General features: G+C 51.5%; 3 protein-coding genes across 3 annotated transcripts in view; 2 read left to right on the top strand and 1 right to left on the bottom strand.

Moving 5' to 3' along the window:
- ASPSCR1 (ASPSCR1 tether for SLC2A4, UBX domain containing) overlaps positions 1-6633 on the bottom strand; it is a 44801-nt gene extending 38168 nt beyond the window's left edge. Inside the window, exon 1 of the mRNA XM_066200772.1 lies at positions 6617-6633. The gene's annotated coding sequence lies outside the window, so the exon portion shown is untranslated. The remainder of the gene's footprint in view (positions 1-6616) is intronic.
- Positions 5999-13314, top strand: NOTUM (notum, palmitoleoyl-protein carboxylesterase). Its single transcript, XM_066200770.1, has 11 exons — positions 5999-6327; positions 6610-6662; positions 6814-6909; positions 7460-7520; positions 8397-8455; positions 9478-9580; positions 10359-10550; positions 10882-10982; positions 11081-11228; positions 11369-11416; positions 11527-13314. Exons 1-11 carry the CDS (start codon positions 6014-6016, stop codon positions 11831-11833), a joined length of 1482 nt encoding a protein of 493 aa, XP_066056867.1. The 5' UTR covers positions 5999-6013; the 3' UTR covers positions 11834-13314.
- A 2266-nt stretch (positions 13315-15580) lies between these two features.
- On the top strand, positions 15581-19734 carry MYADML2 (myeloid associated differentiation marker like 2). The gene has a single exon (XM_066200749.1). It carries the CDS (start codon positions 15647-15649, stop codon positions 16550-16552), a length of 906 nt encoding a protein of 301 aa, XP_066056846.1. The 5' UTR covers positions 15581-15646; the 3' UTR covers positions 16553-19734.
- Positions 19735-20660: the final 926 nt, after the last annotated feature.

The following is a 20660-nucleotide window of genomic DNA, read 5'->3' as shown; positions in this document are numbered from 1 at the left end:
AGTCCCGGCCTGGCGGAGCCGGCCTGAGGCGGGACGGGCAGGCGGCTCTGAGGCCGGGGCGGAGCGGTTCGCCCGCGGCGGGCGGCGAGGACGGTTCCCGGGGCGCGAGGGGGGCTGGCGGCGGCAGCCCTGGGACAGGGCAGACGGTGGGCGGCTCGGGCTGCTCCCCCGGCACTGGGCGGGGGCTACCCCCGGCCCTGCCCGCTGGGCCGGGGCGGGGGCGGCTCCGGAGCCACGGTCTGGCGACTCCGCGGGGAGCGGGAGGGGAGCCCGCCACACGTCCCGCCGAGGCTGACGGCGCTTGTGTTGTCCCTCGGGCTTCCAGTGTCGGGATCAGCCACCTTCTCCAGGGAAATAAAACATTTTCTCGTTGTACCGGGACCGTGCCCGGCAGCGCAGGCGGCGACCCCGAACCCAGGGTCGGGCATCCCCAGGCAGCGCTGGTGGCCAGAAATCCCTTGGGCTGAAGGATTTTTGTCTCTCTCCCAAGCAGTCATACCGAAAATCCCTGCGCGTACAGGGAAGGTTTTCCTGAGCCAAATAACAGCCCTGATGAACGCCGCATGTCACAGGGGAATGGGGAGCATCCTGCCGCCTTCCCAGCGCCACGGGAGTGCCCAGGCAGTGCCACTATCGGGGCGCCTTTGGTCAGACAAAGCACAGCATCCTGCTAACCCTGAAAGCCATTTCTTCGGGGGAAAAAAGAGAAAAAAAAAAAGAAAAAAAAAGAAAAAAAAAAGTCGATTTGGAACCTCGTGGTCAGTGCTGCAAACTCAGATGGTCAGGAGAGATGGCTGCAGCCAAGGAACCTAAATTATTATACATTTCACAACACACAATTTCCCAGAGACTTTATTTCATTTATGGGTTTCCCCTTCAGTCTCAGCATGGCCTCTGCATCAAAGGCGCTCTCAGATTCGATGACAGTCTGTTTAGTTTGCTATCATAAAAACAAAACAACTCACCAAAAAAAAAAAAAAAAAAAAAAAAAAAAAAAAAAAAAAAAGCCACCAAAACTTTTAGTTTGAGTAACCACTGGAATTTATTTAGCCTAAGTTGTAACCACATGCCAAATAGTTTCTCTTTTCTCTACTTCTTCTATATTTATCCTATATGTTAAGCTTAAGTCTCCACCTCTACCCCCAGCACCCACAAAAATGTCTGGTGTGTTTGGCTTATAAAGGAAAAAGATCCTTTCAAGGAAAGACACTAGCATAAAAGATAACGTTTGCATTTACCATATCAGCAGTGCCAGAAAATGGAGAAAAATGGGAATTCTAATGATGGGGAGACTTACCCTGGCTTATGCATGTGGATGCCTAAGTCCACCCAATACCACAACTGTTCAGTGAGATGTAGAAACAGTAATAAAGGATGTCCAGGTGTAAAATGTTTAAAACTATGCTTTAAATTGTCATAACATTTTGTTCATTCCATTGGGCAGTATCATTGCCATCACATTTATAGAGCTACAGTGTTCAGGATATATAGTCTTCTACCTTTTCAATTGCCTTTTGCTGTAAATATACATGAAGAGGTGTGAGGACTTAAAGGCAAGATTTTTTGAAAGTTGACACACTTCTCCAAAAAAGGGTGCAACAAATATCTGATATTCAAGTACTTCTTCGTCTTTAAAATAGGGAGAAATCCAAAGCTCTGCAACTATCTCACGCATAATGAAGATATCCCATTTTTCCACTAATTAATACTTCTGCTGGAGGAGAAGAAGCAATTAGGATGACTTTGTTAACTGCAGTGACTATTGCCCCGCTCAGGCAGAGCAGCCATTCCAATTTGAATGACACATTTTGGGTTTCATAGCCCAAAACACTGGTCTCATTTCTGGATGGGTGTAGCTCCTATTTGATGTCTGATGCAGGTAGCTGTTTCCTTTTTTGCATCTGGAAGTGACATATCCCTTAAAGAAACGTTGCTCCTGTTAAAAAGACACCAATGTCAATTGAGCTGAACATATCCAAATTGTGAGATTAGAGATGATTCTGGTTATTAATAGTATGTCATAATCACAAAGTTGCATGGAGGTGAAGGGTCACATTTCTTACCCAGAGCCACTTCTCAAATATTTATCTGAAATTAGAAGCATCAGGAGAGAAATGGGGGAGGTGACTACAACCTGGAGTCTATTAAAGTGCCACAAAGAAAGAGGAACTCATTTGGGAATGGCTGAAAACACCCTTATATATCTGATTTCTGCTACTGTCAGGGTGGAGGATGCCTGCAAATCTACCAGGTGAGCCCCAGCCAAACATCCTGCAAAAATTTGTCTTAAATGGCATTTCATTGGTAATTACAGTGAACACACTGCAGAATGACCTTCCCTAATCCCACTTTTCAGGCAGCTGGTGCTTTGCATTCAATACATAGCCCTGGCACTGTCTGCATCTGCATTGTCAAAGGCATACAGGGAGTAATGCATATATGCTTCTTCATAAAGCAGCAAAACCTCACCTGCTTTTATTTTTTATGTCTTCTTTCAAAATGAATAGAAAATTAGCTGTGAACATCTAGAAATACATAGTAATGAGCTCCAGTACCTGATGCAGAATGAGCTGCTTATCACAGTAACAATTATTCTGGAGTGTTTCCTGCTGCCTGTACCAACATTGCTGACCACAGAGTGTCCTGGGGATGTTCAAGAGATGGTTCCTGCCAGAGCATCACCCAGCACATCACATGTGCACCCAGGCTTTAGGAGGGCTCTGCTGCTCTGCTGGAGTTCTTTACAACCCCTGGCCTCGGGGTCAGAGGAGGCAGCAGTAGCATGACAGTACAAAAGCAGGATTCTGTTGGTGAATAGTGCTGTATGGGTTAATTTACACACAACACAAGGCCCAAGCAATGAGCCAGGGAGCTTGGTCTGAGCCAGGGCTGCAGAGTGCCTCAAATCAGACACAAGAGGTGGCTATGAAGGGGAACCATGCCTGTGGTAGGAGCCCTTACGCAGGACCCAGGTGTAACCCTCTTGGTCCTTGGGTTTCCTTGGGAAATATCTGAAGGGCAAGTGCTGGGGCTGCTTTAATCCTGGAACGGTATGAGGGAATTCAGAACTGTCTCAAAAGCTTTTGTACAATATACTGAACATATGAGGACATATCTTGGGACATAGGGAAAGACATCATGCAGGACATTTCATTTTCAAGGGTATTAAATGAAAACAGTATCTCCCATAACATTGTTCCCAATTATTAAAAGTCTCCTGCTTGCCTCCTATGTGCCTCACTCCCACCAATAAAAATGCCAAATCTCCAGTGCCTGGAGCAGGACTCCAATTCTTTCAGATTTCTCTGAGCTTCTTTTTGTACTGAGGCCAATCTATTCAATGTAGGGAGGGTCCTATCAAAAGATTAAAACTCAGAGAACCTCTTGTGCTGAAGTATTACAGAATTATCTAAAATCTGTGTCACTTTGATGTTCAGTGAAGTTCAGTATGTCAAGGAGTTGAACGATACTAGATTTAAATGTTTAGAAATCAGAAAGGCTGTTATACCAGACCTACAGCCTTACATTCTTCCTCATAGCCCCTTGCTCAGCCATGAAAAGTAATACAACATTTTACTGAATTTTGGAAGGATAGCAGGAGTGCTCTGGACAAACCCTCCCCTGAGTGACCTGAACCAGAGGTCAGAAAGCTGAAGAGGGCTCAGTACAGCCAAGCCAGGCAAAATTTAAATTTCTTTGCTTCACTTCTTAGGACAAAGATCTGCAACTTTACCATGCATTCCTCTCTGCCATAAGATGCCTCCCTGGTGCATCATAATCAGTCATCCCTCAATGTGCCAGCTGGTTACCAAGCAAGGCATTACAGAGTACAGGAACTCAGCCCTCTGTGAAGAGAAAGAGCAGGGACACCAGGAGGCACAGCAGCCTTACTGTGAAGGATGGAGTTCAGCAATCTTACCCCTTCTGGTTTCTTGCTGTACCTAGTGGACTATGAGGTCCTGAAGTTGTTTATGCCATCTTTTCCAGGGACTTTGGAGCACTCTGAGGACTTACTGCTTCAGACTTTGTGTTAACTGACCACTTTCCAGATGAAGCTCTGCTCAGGCTGACTGAGGAGTTCTTAAACTTCCCATAAGTAGTCTCAGTGATTCATTGCTTGGGCATAGCATGGACAGTGAGAAAGGGAGGTTTAGGCCAGTGTAAAGAAAGATACAATGATGCAGAAATGTGCTGGGACCGAAAACTTGTCAGGGGATGAATGTAGTGCCCTTGAGGAGGTGCGCAGTCAATTGAGTAGCTTTTCTTGGCTTTAAAGATACTGTCGTCAGTATTAGCACTTAAATAAAACATTTGGGGGTAAAAATCTGAGTGAGAACAGAGCAAGAACTGAGAGTACATAAGAGTAACTGAAAGATAAAAAAACCAACATGGCAAGCAAACCAAAACCACATGCTACGTGTGTAGGAAACACAGAGCTGAGCCTACATTCAGAAAGTCCAAACACTGTAAGGTAAAAAATGTAGTTGCAGCAGTTGGACAGCCCTCATTCCAGCTTGAAAAAAAAACAACAAACCAAACCCAAAAAAACCCAAAAACAAAAACACCCCTTCCATGTGCTATTTTAAGATTACACTATTTTCACCTTTTCTGATCCCAGATAGATTATATTTCCCAGTAAAGACAATCTTCCTGCTCCTTTCTGGAGGGCTGGTGAGGAGCGTGAGTTGTCCTATTTCGTATCTAAATGAATTATTCAAAGCGTAGCATTTTCTCTGTTTTTCCTCGGTTTTTAACTCCGAGGTCTGCGATAAGGCCATTTCCAGGGAAATCCCCCTTTCTCATCAGATGACCGGCACTCTGGTGAAAACACGGCTTTTTCTCCAGGATTTTTCTTGCAATTCCTGGAAACGTCCGGGCCCTGGGGGAGAGCGGCCGGCGGTAAACCTCGCGAGCTGCGGAGAGCAACAGGGCACAGCCTCTCCGGCGCGGAGACTCCGACCCCCGGGAAACCCGCGCCGGCGGTCGGGGGCTGCAGGGGGGCCGGAACCGCCGCCTCCGGCCTGCAGTGACTGCGGCACGCCCGGGGCCTCCGCGTCCCCTCCCGTTCCCGGCAGCAGCATCCTCCGGCCTGGGGGGCGACCCGCCGCCGGCCCCGGTCACCCGCGGAAGCTAAGCAGACCGGACGCCGATGTCCGGGACCAAACGACCGCTTCCCGCTGCGCCCTGGGAGCCGCGGCCAGGCCGGAGCGCGGCACCGCGGGCAGCCCCCGAGACGGCGTGCGGGATCCCGCACAAGGGCGATCGGGGGCCGCGGGGCTGAGCTCCGCCGGTGAAGCGGCGGTGGCACGTCCCGGGGCGGGGCGGGCGGTGCCGCCGACGCGGAGCCGGGGAGGAGCTGCCGTCGGGGCTGTGGGGGGAGAGGGGCGGATCGGGGGGCGCGGCGCGGGCCTGGGGCGCCGCCACGGGGGCTGCCACGTGCGGGGTCTCGCTCTCGGGCGGCCCGACCGCCTCCCACCCCCCCCCCACCCCCCCCGCCCCGGCCCCGGAGAGAGGCCGCCCCGGGCCCCCGCCGCCCTGCGGGCGAGGCTGTCGGGCGCCGCCGCCACCGCCGCGGCCCCGGCGCCGGCAGGGGCGGCGATGGCGTCGCCGTCGAGCGCGGGGCGCGCCCCGACGGAGCGGCCCACCGTGCCGGTGCGGTGCGGCGCGGCGCAGACCCCCCGCTCCCTCCGCCTCGCTCCGAGGGGGCGGAGGGCAGGGCAGGGCGGGGGCTGGCCGGCTGCTGCCCCACGCGGCGCCCGGGCTGGCGGCGCCCCCGGCGCGCTCCCCGCGCACTCCGTGCCCCTCTGTCATGCTCGCCGCCTGGGAGCGGGCGGCGGGCTCCTGTGCCGGCAGCCGCGCCGCCGAGCCCGCGCCGCCGGCGCTACCCTCTTCGCCCGCCGCCGACCCCCGTCCCCGCGGGTGGCGCGGCGGGGCGCGGCGGAGCGCGGGCGGCGCTGCCCGCCGCCGGGGACTGGCTGCTGCCGCGGCGAGCGGCGGGTGGCGGCGGGCGGCGATGGGCACGGCAGCGGTGCACCTCCTGCTGCTCTTGGGGCTGCTGCACGCCGGGCCCGGCGGCGAGGGACGGAAGGGCTGGCGGCGGCGAGGCCCGGCGGTCCGCGAGCGCGGCGAGGCGGCGGCGGCGGCGGCAGCCGAGAGTTTCCCGCTGGACTTCACCGCCGTGGAGGGCAACATGGACAGCTTCATGGCGCAGGTCAAGAGCCTGGCGCAGTCGCTGTACCCCTGCTCGGCCCAGGCGCTGCCGCACGACCTGCGCCTGCACCTCCTGCACAACGCCTCGGTCACCTGCAACGACGGCAGCCCGGCCGGGTGAGTCCCCGCGCCGCGCCGGCCCCTCCGGGCGCCCCGGGGCTGCCCCGCGCGGCCGCCGCCGCTCCCCCCGGCCCCGAGGGCTGCGGCGCCACCGCGCGGCGGCGCGCGGCACCGGCGGCGACAGGTGCAGCGAGCGCCTCCCGGGCGGCGGCCCCGGCGCTTCCCCGGGCGGGAGCGAGCGGCGCCGCCGCCTCGGCGCGGCCCCGGCCCGACCGGCACCAGAGCCCTGCGGCCGGGCCCGGCTCCCGCTTAGGCGCTGCCCCTTGTCTGTGCCCGCAGCTACTACCTGAAGGAGTCCAAAGGCAGTCGGCGGTGGCTGCTGTTCCTGGAAGGTGAGCGCCGGCGCCCCCGACTTCCGCACCGGCGGCCACGAGCGGGGCGGCGACCCGAGGCTGCCCTCGGTGCCCCGGGCCCTGAGGGCCGCCGTCCCTCGGCCGCGAGCCCCCGGCCCTTCGGGGCGGCTGACCCCTGTGCCCTCGCCAGGAGGGTGGTACTGCTTCAACAGGGAGAACTGCGACACCCGCTACGACACCATGCGGCGGCTGATGAGCTCCCGGGAGTGGCCCGCGACCCGCGTGGGTGAGTCGCCCCCTCCACCCCGTAGGGCAGCCCCGAGGGACAGGGACCGGGACCGGGCCGAGGTAGCGCCCGCCGTCACCGCCCTGCGAGGTGACTGGTCGCTGCCCCGTGATGATCCCGTGCTGCGGGGACGGGCAGGCGTTTGGGTGCACAGCTATCGCCGGTCATGAGTGCTTCTCTCTTCGCTCTCTTCTCACGCTGCAGCCTCCTGGGTACCCAAACCTCCGTCACTCACCCAGATCGTCTGAGTATATTGGAATATACCTGCTAGGATTTGTCTTTTGGGGGGGTACTTAAATAGGCATCACAGGTCTTTTCTGTACTACAAGAAGCTTCTAGACAGGCTTCATCTGTAGGATGAATCAAATTCTGAATGTCAAATCTGCCTAAGGGCAAATTTAGAAATGTTCCTTCCACTTCCCTTGCCAATGTTTTTCATCATGGATGTTTGTTTTCTGTGTGGTCAGAGGTCTTGCATGAGGCTCCTACGTTCCTCTGAAATCACAGACTGTCATCTGTATGTTTCTTGTTTCTTTGTGCCCATCTGCAGGAACTGGGATCCTGTCCTCTCAGCCAGAAGAAAATCCCCACTGGTGGAATGCAAACATGGTGTAAGGAGGGACAACGGAGGGAAATAGCTTTATACTTAAACAGCATCTCCTGCCTTTTAGGCTAGCAAGAGTGCTGCAGAGACAGGTTAAGACTAATACTTGGAAAAGGAAATTGTGTGTTTCCTCATGTGCTGCAGTTCAGCTCTCTAACACATAGGGCTGACAAGGCTGAGAAACTCAAGTTCAATCTCCTTGGAGTTGTGGGGTGATCTAGTGAAGAAAAACTGGGGGTAGCTTAGAGAGCCTGCTCAAACAGCTGCAGTGGTGAATCCACCACAAGTGGTGGGCTGATAGTGTGTTACACATCTGACAATTTGAGAAGAATGTGGAGCAGCTCTCCTAGTTCAAAGAAGAGAAATGAGAGAGACCAGTTTATACATGCATCTATACAGAAGGGATGTTAATTTGTCTTCTGCAAAGCAGAGACATGGGAAGTTAATTCTTGCAAAAAACTCCAGTGATTGCAGTCAGCATTTACACTGCACTGACTAGAGTCTTCTCATTTTTCATGTGAAAAACTGAAGCATAGAGAGTTGCCCTGTTTCAGAAGGGCAACTTCTGTGCCCTGAGCTGGCAGAATAGCTGAGAGCAAAGTCATACTCCATAGTTCTGTCTACTGAGCTTAGTGGTTCAATTAGATTGATAAAAGACATGTTATTTATTGATTTATCTCAGTAAAACTATTAGTGTTCAGGAGAAAATTCAAGACAATTACAGTTGTCACTTGGTGTGCAGTAAGGTAAGTTGTCAAACTGGACAGAAACTCTTCCCTTTTCCCCTTCCCAGGATTTAATTTTCTTCCAGTTAGGTGACCCCATCCTCACCCTGTTGTGCGTGTCAGAGGCACAGCAGGACTCACACAGCTCTCTCTTACAGATTCATCCCATATTGCTCAAGTGATGTTTGGAGCGGTGCCTCTTCCAAGTCTGAGAAAAGTGAGTGTTGCTGATGGGCTGTTGCTGCTCCAGACATCACACATTAAAGGATGTGGCCAGACTTCTGTGAAACCACGTGGACAAGAAACAGGCTTTTTCTTGCTGAAGGGCAGGAAAGAATATCAAGCTACTTCCAGATAAAACATCCTGATCTCTTTAGCTCAGGCTGTTTTGACATAGTTCAGAGCCACTGCTTGAAGAGATGTTACACTGATGCAGTGTGCAAGGATTAGAGGACCAAAATTCTTTTTAGATGAATCTCCAGGTTCCAGCATGTAGCAAATTAATTGCTGTAGCTGAGGGACCATGGACTGTTGCATGTAACTTCAGCATGACTGACCTGAGAGGCAGGACTGTTGAGTTAAGTGTCAGACTTTTATCAGGAGGATATTTGGCCTTGGGTAGGAGCCATCATGTGTCAAGCTAAAGCTGTCTGCAGTTTTCTTTGGAAAAGTATAGCTCATCTTAATACGTGCTGCATTGCCATCCGCTGTCATTCTGGTAGTGTCACAGTAAGGGACCTTTTCACTTCATCTCAGCTCCTTGGGGCTGTTCCTATGGAGCAGTTACACATAAGCAACCACAGATTCTGGTGGTGTCAAGGAAGCAGTGTCCTTGTACATGTAACATCTTGTGAAGCATTGCTTCTCTGAATTGGCTTGATGAACTGGGAAAAAGGGGAAGCAGTAAGTTGGAACTGAGATTCCAGGTGGTAGGAAGGTGTGTGTTTGTTCCTCCAGCACCTTCCTTCTTGTTTTCCAAGTTTATGCATTTCTAAGCATTGTCATAGGAAGGTACCTGTGTAATTGAGTATTCAGTTCACTTGGTTCTCTTGCAGGGAAGAACATTTTGTACGAGGCGGGGGGAGAATCTCTTGTTAGGTGTATTTTGTATAGGTGGATAAAATGAGCCTGAGTTTAGGTTTGTAATCTCTTTAGAAAGTTCTTAAGCATTTTCAGAGAGGAAGTAAAAGTCTGAGCCTGGACAGGAAACAATTTTGTTGACACTGAGCTGTCTTCCAGATGAATATGCCTTCATGGGAGCACTGATCATACAGGAGGTTATAAAGGAGCTGCTGGGAAAAGGTCTGAGCACTGCGAAAGTATTGCTGCTAGCAGGGAGCAGGTAGGTATCCACAAGATTCTGTTTCATGAAGACAGGAGATTTCCACAGTATAAAGCTGTTAAGGGAGGAGATCTCAGCAGCTCCTGAAATATTTCTTCTAGGAGAACAGTAACACTAACACAGCAAACCCTGTATCTCTGGTCAGTTTTCTAGTGTAAGTGGTACAACAGGGGATGATACAATATTAATTCATCACCTTCTGGTCCAGATCCACTTAAGAGGAAACCCAGAAAATAACAAAGCTTTGTGTTCTTGTCTGCTCCAAGAATTCTGGTTCCTGTTGGCCCCCATCATGAGACACACACCTCCTGTGAATTGATTCAGGACACAGAAATAAAATCCAAACTTTCCTCACACAGGTGCTCTGGATCATCCTGTGTTGCACAAAGCTCTGGTACACTCAGTGTATTACACAGGAGTGTAATAGAGAAGTTGCTAAGAGTGAATTTGTCTCACTTCAGATTCTTTTAGTTTTTGAGCAGCAACCCCCTTGGAAATGGTACAGAGCACATGTATCTCCCAGGAAAGAGTTACAACGGGATTTTGTTTCTGAGCTACCAGGTTATTTATTACTCAGCACTGGCTTTATTTCTGAGTGTTGCAGAGCAAGGAAGTAATGTGGTGTCTACGAAGTTCATGGTGAATGGTTGGGTAGCTCTGCTGTGGGTAGATGAAGGTGTTTGTAGCATGTCACTGCTGAAGAAGGTGTGTCTGGTACCAAGGTCTGTCACGCCTGTGTGTGTGCCTCATGATCGCAGCGTTGCTGTTGCTGTTGCAGTGCTGGAGGGACTGGAGTGCTCCTGAACGTGGATCGAGTGGCCGAGCAGCTGGAGGAGATGGGCTATCAAGGGATTCAGGTTCGAGGCTTGGCAGACTCTGGATGGTTCCTGGATAACAAACAGTATCGCAGGACCGACTGTATTGATACCATAACATGTGCTCCAACAGAGGCCATCAGAAGAGGAATAAGGTACAGTCAGATGCTCTAAACTATAACGCTGCTATAAGAGGTTAGAGTGTGGAAAAGATGTCCTCCTTCGCTGTGTTCCTTCATTTTGATACTTAGGAGTATTTATTGTCTACATCAGTGTGTTTTCAATGATTTTATTGGAAAAGACAAAGTCTAAATGTGAGGAAGAATGTGTACAGTTGTAGGTGCCCTAAAATGTGTTGATGGGACAGCGCTGCCGAGAGAGCTGTTCTATCAGTTGAAATTCTAATCAGAACAGGAACTAGGATACGGAGAGGATACGTTGTTAGGATTGCCCTGTGCCTCCTATTGTTATTGCTTTGTCTTCTAGATACTGGAATGGCATTGTTCCCGAACGCTGTAAGCTGCAGTTTAAAGAGGGAGAGGAATGGAATTGCTTTTTTGGATATAAGATTTACCCCACTCTTCGATGTAAGTATCAAAGGAGAGAGATCAAATGGATTTAGGGTTTCCTCTGTATCTGTGACTAACTTGGAGCAATCCTTTTTTCAAATTTTTTGTCTTTCTAGGCCCAGTCTTTGTTGTCCAGTGGCTCTTCGACGAGGCCCAGCTTACTGTAGACAATGTACACCTAACTGGCCAGCCTGTTCAGGAAGGGCAGTGGCTCTACATCCAGAATTTGGGTAGAGAGTTGAGAAACACCTTGAAGGATGTGACGTAAGTGTTTCATTGAGAAAAACCTGGCACATTTGTTTCATTTTTGTGTAAAATTCCACCCTCTCCCTAGTCTGGAAGGTTTGACTCAGCAGGACTTACTTTGTCCTTCAAGACAATCTATGTTTCTTTTTTCCCTTCAGTGCGAGTTTTGCTCCTGCCTGTTTGTCCCACGAGATCATCACACGCAAGTAAGTGCTTGTGCAGATCCCATGAGAGGTGAAGGGGGATGTGGCTTGGGAATGAGCCTGTCCTGGCAGCCTGACCCCTCTGATGTGATCTGTGTGGTTTGTCTTTTCAGTCACTGGACTGACATCCAGGTGAAGGGGACATCATTACCCCGTGCCCTGCACTGTTGGGATCGGAGCCTCCATGAGAGCAACAAAAATGGGAAGGCTCCTCTGAAAGGCTGCCCAATTCACCTGATTGACAGCTGTCCGTGGCCTCACTGCAACCCCTCGTGCCCCACAATCAGGGACCAGTTCACAGGGCAGGAGATGAATGTGATCCAGTTCCTCATGCACATGGGTTTTGATGTTCAGAAGATGGCACAGCAGCAGGGCCTGGAGCCCAGTAAACTCCTGGGGATGCTCAGCAGTGGTAACTAGGGAGGGCTCATCAGAGGGGCAGAGATTAGATCAGGAGGAGAGAGACTGTCAGCCCTTCTCCCAAACTTTCTAATCTTCTTCCTTAATGTTCCTGCAGGCAGATACATGCTCATACCCATGGCACGCTCACACCTGTGCACTCACATGCTCCCACACTCTTGCACACTTATGGTGTGTCAAGGAAAAAAAAAAAAAAAGGCAAGCAGCAATTTCTTGCTTACACTGTTTGGCTGGAACTTGTTCCCTCCCTCCAAACTCCAGGGCTGAGTTTCAGCCGGACACATCCTCTTCCTGCGTTACACAAGGCAATCAGATACAGGGAGTAGCAAAGCCATAAATAGCAGCGATGAGAACCTTCCCCAGATCTGGGACATCTTCCCTTGCCATGAGTTTTACATCATAGACTTGTTACAAGTGGTGAAAAGAAGCAAGCACTGGATTTCTTCTGTCCAACTAGAAGTGAAGGAATGATTACATTACTTCCTGGAGGTTAGCATCTCATGCTGAGTCACAGTATACAGACCCAGGACATGTGCTAGGGATGGACACTCTTGTACTCAATTTATTTGTATTATTTTATAAAATGACTTTTTAATTACTTTTTTAAACTAAGCAAGAAATATAAAGGATATTGTAACATATTTTTTTTAAAATAACGAAAAAACCTCTTGCTACTTTGGCAACGTGGACATATTTATTTTAATATGTAAAACGCTATTTATAAGGGCTGACCAGAGAACCATACCTATGTCTTTGTAAAGTTGTATATGCTGCTCATTTGGATGGGTTATCCTGATGGTCACTTGTGCCTGGGAGAGGGCTAAGGGTGGTGTTGATGTTTTGTATTAATTAGATTCCTGTGTTCCCCTTGCTGTGTGCCTTGTCATTGTTTCTCTGATGAAGAGGTTGTAATAGAAGCTTTAAGTACAGAGACTTTCACCCAGCACCTGATGTTTGCAGACTTTCACAGCATTTTCGGCCGTGATTCCCCAGGTAGTCCAAGGCATTGCACTGTAAGGTGGAGGGAGATCTGGCTGTGCTGCAAAGGCCTCTCTTCCAGTGAGGGAAATGTTTGATCAGAGAGAGCATCAGAAGCATTTGGAGGAGAAAAGGCGGAGAACACAAGACAAGCACCAACATATTTCTCTTCTAATCGTTTGGGAACACACCCACCACAGCACAGAGAATCCCCTTTGATGGTAGTGGGAGGAGAACAAGGGAGGGATCGAGAATGCAAGACTGAGGCTGGAGAGGAGACGGTTCTTTGGGTGGGAGCACGTGGGCGGCTGGAGCAGAGCTTCACCCTGCGGCAGAGTGCGGGGGCGTGGGGAGACCTGCACCGGGAGCAGAGCTGCACGTCCCCGCCGCGCCAGGCCCCGCGACCAACTGTGTGTGCCTGCACTTGTGTCCATGTGCGTGTCGGCCACTGAGAATTGGGATCTGCTTTGGGAAAAATTCCCTGTACTTTCAAGACAGACCTTGCCGGGTTAGAACAGTGATGCTGCTTCTGAGATCCCTTGTTTTGGGTAAATAAACCCAAAAAATGAACTGAACTGTAGCCCCTTGGTTCCCTTTTTTTGGACTTCAGGAAAAGTCGGGTAGGACCTCCATGCAGACCACCACAATCAGCTGTCCTGCTGTGCATGATGGGATTAACACAGACTGAGGATAAAGAAAAGCTAAAGAGAAAATGGTTGGTGCTCCCAGTGAAACTGAAGAACAGGAAAACATCAGTGTGATCAGTTTGGAGATTACTGATATCCTTTATGTTTTAATGACTTGGGTATAAAAGTAGGATCGTCCTGATTACGTTTTTCATCTGTTCTCTGCTGTGCAGAAGCCAAAGACAAAAGGGCAAGACTGGAAGAATTCAGTGCCATGTGTCTGTACCCTGTGATCTTTTGACTAGATACGGTTCTTTATGTCTGAGGGAAAAGTGGCCAGGGTATGTCTGGTGCATTGCTCCACCAGTGTGATTTTGGGGACCTTTGCCCTCTGCCAGCACTGACCCTGGTGCTGAGGGCTCTCCAGAGGGGCACCACTTCCCATGGGAAAGCAGAAGCCGAGCAGCAGGAGCTGCTCTGCCCTGAGCCCCAGTGTCACTGACCGGGAGATGTGTCCCCAGGCGGGCCATGGAGTGTCCCTGTGCTTTCTGCTGGTCCCCGGGCAGATGGGAAGTGATGCACCAGAAAGTGCCACAATGCAGAAAGTGACCCACTGCCATCGAGGCCTGGAAAACTGCCGGGGGTGAAGGATTAATAGAGAGTCAGGTAGGGCAAGATTTCGGGATGAGAACCTGTTCACCTGGAGTTCCTCGGCTCTCCTGCATTTCCTGGTTATTGTGATGTTAATTGTGCAATTTCCACCCCAAATGAATGCAGGCTTTTGTACTTTTAGCACCACGGACCTTTCAAAGGAAAATGGAAGGGACTTGAGATGAATGAAAGAGACACTGAGGTTACAAGATGGTGACAAAGCTGAAAGTAGGCAGATTTTTATCATTACACCCAAGAATTTCTACTGTTCGCATGAGCCATTCCAGCAAATAAGTTTTTCTGCTTCCATACTGGGATGAGTACGGCAGGTGAGGAGTCAGCAGTGCTGCTGTGGGGTAAGGGAGGAAATTTTCTGCTATGTTGTGGTGAAAACATTCACCCATTCCCAGTCTGAAATTACATCAGAAGTTTTGTTTGGGGCTTTTAGAGATATAATTAAGAGACTTCTGGGTAGAGATGAAGTCTGTATACCAGGATTGTGGAGTGGCTTACTGTGAAAGCTTTGATCTCACAGGGGGGAGAGTTTGACACTATTTATTGAAATCTGTGTTCCAAAAGAGAGCTAAGAATATCAAAGCAATTTTTTTAAAAAACAATTGTATTCAGTTATTACATTCAGAGATACAAGAAAAACTGATTTCCACATAAAGTAAAAGGGAGACAGGGAAGAGTTTAAGGAAATGTTGAGGACGGGTGCTGTCAACCTTCACAGCCACAAGCTGCCACACAAAGCACAGCAGGTGAATGTATCACTGCTACAGATCAACTGCAGCAAAGTGAGTCAGCTTTTATTCAGCCTCTGGCCTAAATCCTTTCTTTTATAGGATTTGTGCTGCCTTTGGGCTTGTGCTCCCCACTCAGGGGCTCTTGGGTCTGCAGGACTGAGCTCTTGCTCCTGCAGCACGGCTGGATCACAGCCCACTGCCACAGCCAGACACCTCCCCTCAGCGTGGGGGGTGGTGTGGAGAACAGCAGCATTCCAGTGACCCCAGAGTTTCTAGAAGAACAGCAGAAGGATAATCAAGAGCCTTTGATGGAGCTCGCAGCTTCAGTGTTAAATAACACCCGCTCCCAACAGCTGAGTGGGGGCAGGACTCATTCCAGAACTATTAATAAAGCCCCTATTTATACTCCAGGTTCCTGTGAACGGTACAGCAGAAAGCTACAGCTGCAGAGCTAAAATGGAATAAATGTCAGCCTACAGGGAAAAGTACCATCCTGTGGGAAGGGAGACAACCAAAGGACAGCACAGGGGCAGGTTTCAGACCTGAGAAAGCAGAGAGCGAACGGCAGCACCCTGAGCTTACAGCCAGTGGGCAGAGCCAGCCAGTCACCTCCCTGCAGCCGCAGGTCTGTGCAGAGAGCTGCCAGAGATGCAGCGTCAGAGGCAGCTCCCACTGATGCCAGCAGAGACCAGCGGGATTTGAGCCGCCACTCCACTGAGTTGGGACCAGGTGTGATTCAGGGCAAAGGTGCAAGATCCGGAAAGGACGTCTGAGGAGGCTTTGAATGCATTGTCTGCTGGAGTGGAAAGATAATGGAGAGCACGGGAGGGCCGTATCTGAACACAGCTGCGGTGACTTCCCCTGTAGGAATAGCTCGGTTGCTGCAGATGACCTTTGGATGTACCACATTCAGCCTGGTTGCCCACCAAGGGGGATTCAGTGCTGCCTACGGCACCTTCTGCATGTTTGTCTGGACCTTCTGCTTTGCCATCACTGTGTTCATCATCGCCTGTGAGTTCACACACCTGCACAGCTGCCTGAGCCTCTCCTGGGGAAACTTCACCGCTGCTTTTGCCATGCTTGCCACCCTCATGTCTCTCACGGCCGCAGTGATCTACCCGCTCTACTTCGTCCAGGTGGGCTGTTACCCCATCGGCTGCGAGGTGAGAGATTTCCGCATCGCCGCCAGCGTCTTCGCGGGCCTTCTGTTTGTCACGTATGCCTCTGAAGTGTTCTTAACCAGGGCAAAACCGGGACAGGTCACCAGCTACATGGCCACTGTCTCTGGGCTCTTGAAAATCGTTCAGGCCTTTGTGGCCTGCATCATCTTTGGGGCACTGGTGAATGACAGCCAATATGGCAAGTACGTGGCGACGCAGTGGTGTGTGGCTGTCTACAGCTTTTGCTTTGTGGTGACAGTGGTGGTAGTGGCCTTCAGTGTCACAGGTAAGACTGCCTTGCTGTGGTTCCCTTTTGAGCGTTCTGTGGTCATCTACACCTTTGGGGCTGTGCTGCTCTACGCGAGTGCTGCGGTCATCTGGCCAGTGTTCTGCTTTGACAGCAAGTACGGCTCCCCGCGACGCCCCGGCCTCTGTGCCAAGGGCAAGTGCCCCTGGGACAGCCAGTTGGTGATTGCCATCTTCACCTACGTCAACCTGCTGCTCTACGTCCTGGACCTGGCGTATTCCCAGCGCATCCGCTTTGTCTCACACCTCTGAATGGAGGGTCAACCTCTGTGGGGGCATCTCAGTGCTGGGAACCACTGCGGATGCAGGGGGACGGGGTGAGGGGCACAGAAGTGCTGGGCAGGCATGCACACAACACCATCACCCAAACTTCAAGGTGAGGACTGACTACACTAACGAATTAATGACCTGGAGCAGGTGGGCTGCAGCTGATGCGAGGGACAGCCCAACTCCCCCACGGTTCTGCCTCACCTGCCTTGTGCCAGCGCAAAGGAATGACACAGCTGCACGTGCATCTGCAGATAGCAGGAATGCTTGTAGCCACAGCAGTGGGGCTGCAGGCTACCAGGTTACTGAGCCAAGTATTGGGAAAGACACCAAGGATTTTGAAACTGTTAACCAGTGCTTAACGGTAACTAAGTGACTACTCAGGAAGTGGAGAAGTTAAAACCTGCATGAAGGAACACCAGTTCAGGAGATGAAAATCAATCCCTTGGAGTTTGGGTTAGTTTGGACTGTGTTGTGAGACATGGAATGCCTGTAAGTGTGGGAAGTTCCAGTCTGGGTGTTTCTGAGAAGAACATCATAGCCATAACAGTATTTTGAAGGTTGCCAGTCTTTTCCCTTCCTCTCCTTCACTGACTAGCCCAGAAAAGGAATATCCTTAAAGGCACACCTTGGAAGTGGCCTATTTAATTTAATATTCCCATTTAGCAAACACTGAGTCACTACAGAAATTAAACTTTGTAAAGTCGGGGCTCTACTGCTGAGAATCAGGTTGCAGAGCAGAGGCAACCTGCAAACTGACGGTGTGTGACCTTGCCATCCTCACTTGAGCAGCACAGAAATACCCTTTGCACGTGCTCTGTCTTGATTCATGGGCCACCATTTCTTTACACTGGGGTCAAGGGTTTGTTGTTTTGTTTTTTTTTTTCTGGAGGCTTTGAGATAAATTCTGGGGGCATGGGAAAGGGGAGGCAGAGACTAATTGATCTCACAGTGCTGCACAAGAGACCAAACGAGGAAGGGAGGGGGCATGGACAGGACAGGACAGAACTTGTGCACAGTACCCCAGAGCAGCTCAGGCGCAGGATTCCTGAGCAGGCTGCATCACCGAGGAGCTGCATTTCTCAGACCCATCCCTGACAAAACACCCACTTTAAAGTTCCACACTTCTCGGCTCAGATTTCAGGCCCCATAGGAATCTTCATTTGTTCCAGGGAGAAGCCAGAGTGTCCAAGTGCTTGTGCAGCACATGCAGACTTGAGGGCTTTGATTAGAATCTCCACTAGCTGCCTGTCAGAAGCAAGATTTATTTTTTAACCAAAACAAAATAAAGCTGAATGGCAGATGTACGCTTACATCTCCCGAGATCTGTGTGCTGTCACCCTCCTCTCCCCACATTCATTGCAGCAGGCATGGCCCTTTCTGCATGAAAGCAAAGCTCACTTTATTCTGATGTACGAAGCCTGAACACAGGCCCAAAAAAGAACAGACACAACACAGCAAGACCTCTGAGTGGATTCTGTGCAGGAGAATGACTCAGGAATAAGGAAGGAAACTTACTTTTCATCAGTGAGGTTTGAAAAGCAAAGGGAAAACTTGTCAGATTATGTTGAATAATTCTGAGGAAGGACCAGCCCTTAGCAGTGGGGTGCAATAGCCAGGAAATGGGACAAGAATTGGGATCCAGCACAAAGGAACAGCCTTCCAAGGGGTTTTTCTCTTCTCCGAGTCCCAGTGAAGGGCAGGAAGTCTGGAAGATGTGGTCCAAAAGGAGGCTGGAAGGGCAAGACCCAAGGGTATCTGCTGTCGACATAAACCAGGAGCTTTATTTCTTGCCACCCAAAGAAATTATGGTTTGTCCAAGTACAAAATGCTGACTTGGAAAAGGAAATCCACTTGTGTTGGAGGAGTCAATTTCCAAGAGCCACTGCGTACAAAGGGACCTTGAGCATTCATGATGTATTCCTGTTAAACCCATCAACATGGACAAATTAAGCTGTGTCACCCTTGAAAATTACTTATTGTTATTACGGATCACTAAAAACCAAACAGGTGCCTGTGAAGGACCATGGCTTTTGTTATAAAATTCAATCCAGAGAACCCAGGAAAACTGCTTGAGGAAAGCCCCACACCACCCCTGAAGGCTCTGGTGAGGCTCTGGGAGGCTGGGGGTGCTGGGGAAGGGGGTCAGCAGGGGCAAGAGCCCACAGGAGGGGGGTGCTTGTCCCCAGGGGTGACACTACCAGGCAATGGCAGCTGTTGGGAAGCTCCTTGGCTGATAGGGTGTGGCTGAGGCAGGCACTGCTGGCTTCCTGCTGGGAAGATTTTGCACCAAGTAGGAGCAAGAACAGAAACATGGTAGAATCTGGCAGTGCCATGAGTTGATGCAACTTACACTGAGCCAGGGTCAAAGGGCCAGAGAGAAACTGGTACTTGGGAAACAACGAGGGCAAAATTGAGTGCCTTCACAATTAGGGGAAAGAGAAATTAACATGGAAATCAGGATCCCACTGACTGGAGGACTGGAAACACAAGTCATTGCCAAGAACAGCGTGTTCAGATTTAGCTTTCTCATCTGCCAGCCAAAGACTGAGCAAAAAATGTGAACATGGTCAAAATGGCAAAAAAAGATTGTGTGGACAATCCTCTCTTTTAGGAGGAAAAAAAAATAATTAAAAAAAAATCAAAACCTCATGCTTCAGTGGTTAAAACACTCCCCAACCATTGGAAACTATGAGATTGCCCAATCTAGGACAGAGAACATCTGATATCTGCTCAGCAGGATTTACCAACCAGCTCTGTCATGATTCAGTTCACCAAAACCCCTTCATTTCCAGAGTGTATCTATCCCCTTAATTAATAGATGATGATCAAGTAGCTCACCATGAACCAGGTTTCCCCAGTCACCAACCATTCCCAACCTCTTTTGGTCAACTAATGTTAGGAGGTATGTGTGTTCAGTAATTATGGACTTGTGGCTGCAGCCAATCTCGACAGTGCCCAGAGGATTCCAGCATGAAGAGATTTAAATCGGAGTTGTTAATGGGTTTGGTTTGGTTTTTTTCCCTTCTTTTCTGGAAGCCCGGGGTTCAGTATCCCCAAAAGATCAGCGTTTGGGAACATTTATCAACAGAAAAAACACTGAGATTTATTTCTGTCAATAAAGAAAAAAGAAAAACAAACAAAAAACAGTGAGGTAAGATGATACTTCGGAAAAAAAATCACTGTCTGCTGCCTGTTTTTTACAGGAACATTTCAGGCTGGCGTGTTCTCTGCACAGCCCAGGGCCGCAAGGCTCTGATGGAGGCCACCGCCGGTGCTCGGGGCACGGCGGGAGGCCGCACTGTGTCCGGGCCCGGACGGGAACCGGGCGACGGAAACTCCCTCCCCGTTCACGTGCAGGGAAATCCCTCGCGAAAACCTACGGGGAATTCCCAGAGCACGAGGCGCCGCCGCCCCGGGACCGGCGGCCCCTGGGCCGCTCTCCGCGGGACCCGCAGGGGCGCGTACGGGCCCGCCCAGGGAGGCGGCACCGGGCACCGGGGCGTCCCGGGCCGCCCGGGGCGGAGGGGTGGCGGGGAGTGGGAGACCGGAGCAGAGCGAACACACGGAGACCCAGAGTCCCTTCCGGCGCCCGCTGCGCCCTGGCTGCGCGGAGTCCCGCTCTCCGCGGGGAGGGTGGCCGGGGACAGCCGGGCCCACGGCGGGCGGTGCTGGCGGGTCAGTCCCGGAGCTGCAGTGGGCACAGTCCGGGGACAGCCGGGCCCATGGCGGGCGGTGCTGGCGGGTCAGTCCCGGAGCTGCAGTGGGCACAGTCCGGGGACAGCCGGGCCCATGGCGGGCGGTGCTGGCGGGTCAGTCCCGGAGCTGCAGTGGGCACAGTCCGGGGACAGCCGGGCCCATGGCGGGCGGTGCTGGCGGGTCAGTCCCGGAGCTGCAGTGGGCACAGTCCGGGGACAGCCGGGCCCATGGCGGGCGGTGCTGGCGGGTCAGTCCCCGAGCAGCAGCCGGCGCTACCCGGGACCGCCCGGCCCGGCCCGGCCCTCGGGGCTCAGGCGGGAGCACGGCGCCGCCTGGCGGCACGGGGCGGCACGGCCGACGGCCCCGCCGGCGGCGAATGATGCAACACCGGGCG

This window comes from Chamaea fasciata, unplaced genomic scaffold, assembly GCF_029207755.1.
Source record: "Chamaea fasciata isolate MVZ Bird 193981 ecotype frontalis unplaced genomic scaffold, bChaFas1.0.hap1 SCAF_19, whole genome shotgun sequence".
Taxonomy (NCBI): domain Eukaryota; kingdom Metazoa; phylum Chordata; class Aves; order Passeriformes; family Sylviidae; genus Chamaea; species Chamaea fasciata.
This window is presented reverse-complemented; position numbering and strand designations above follow the sequence as displayed.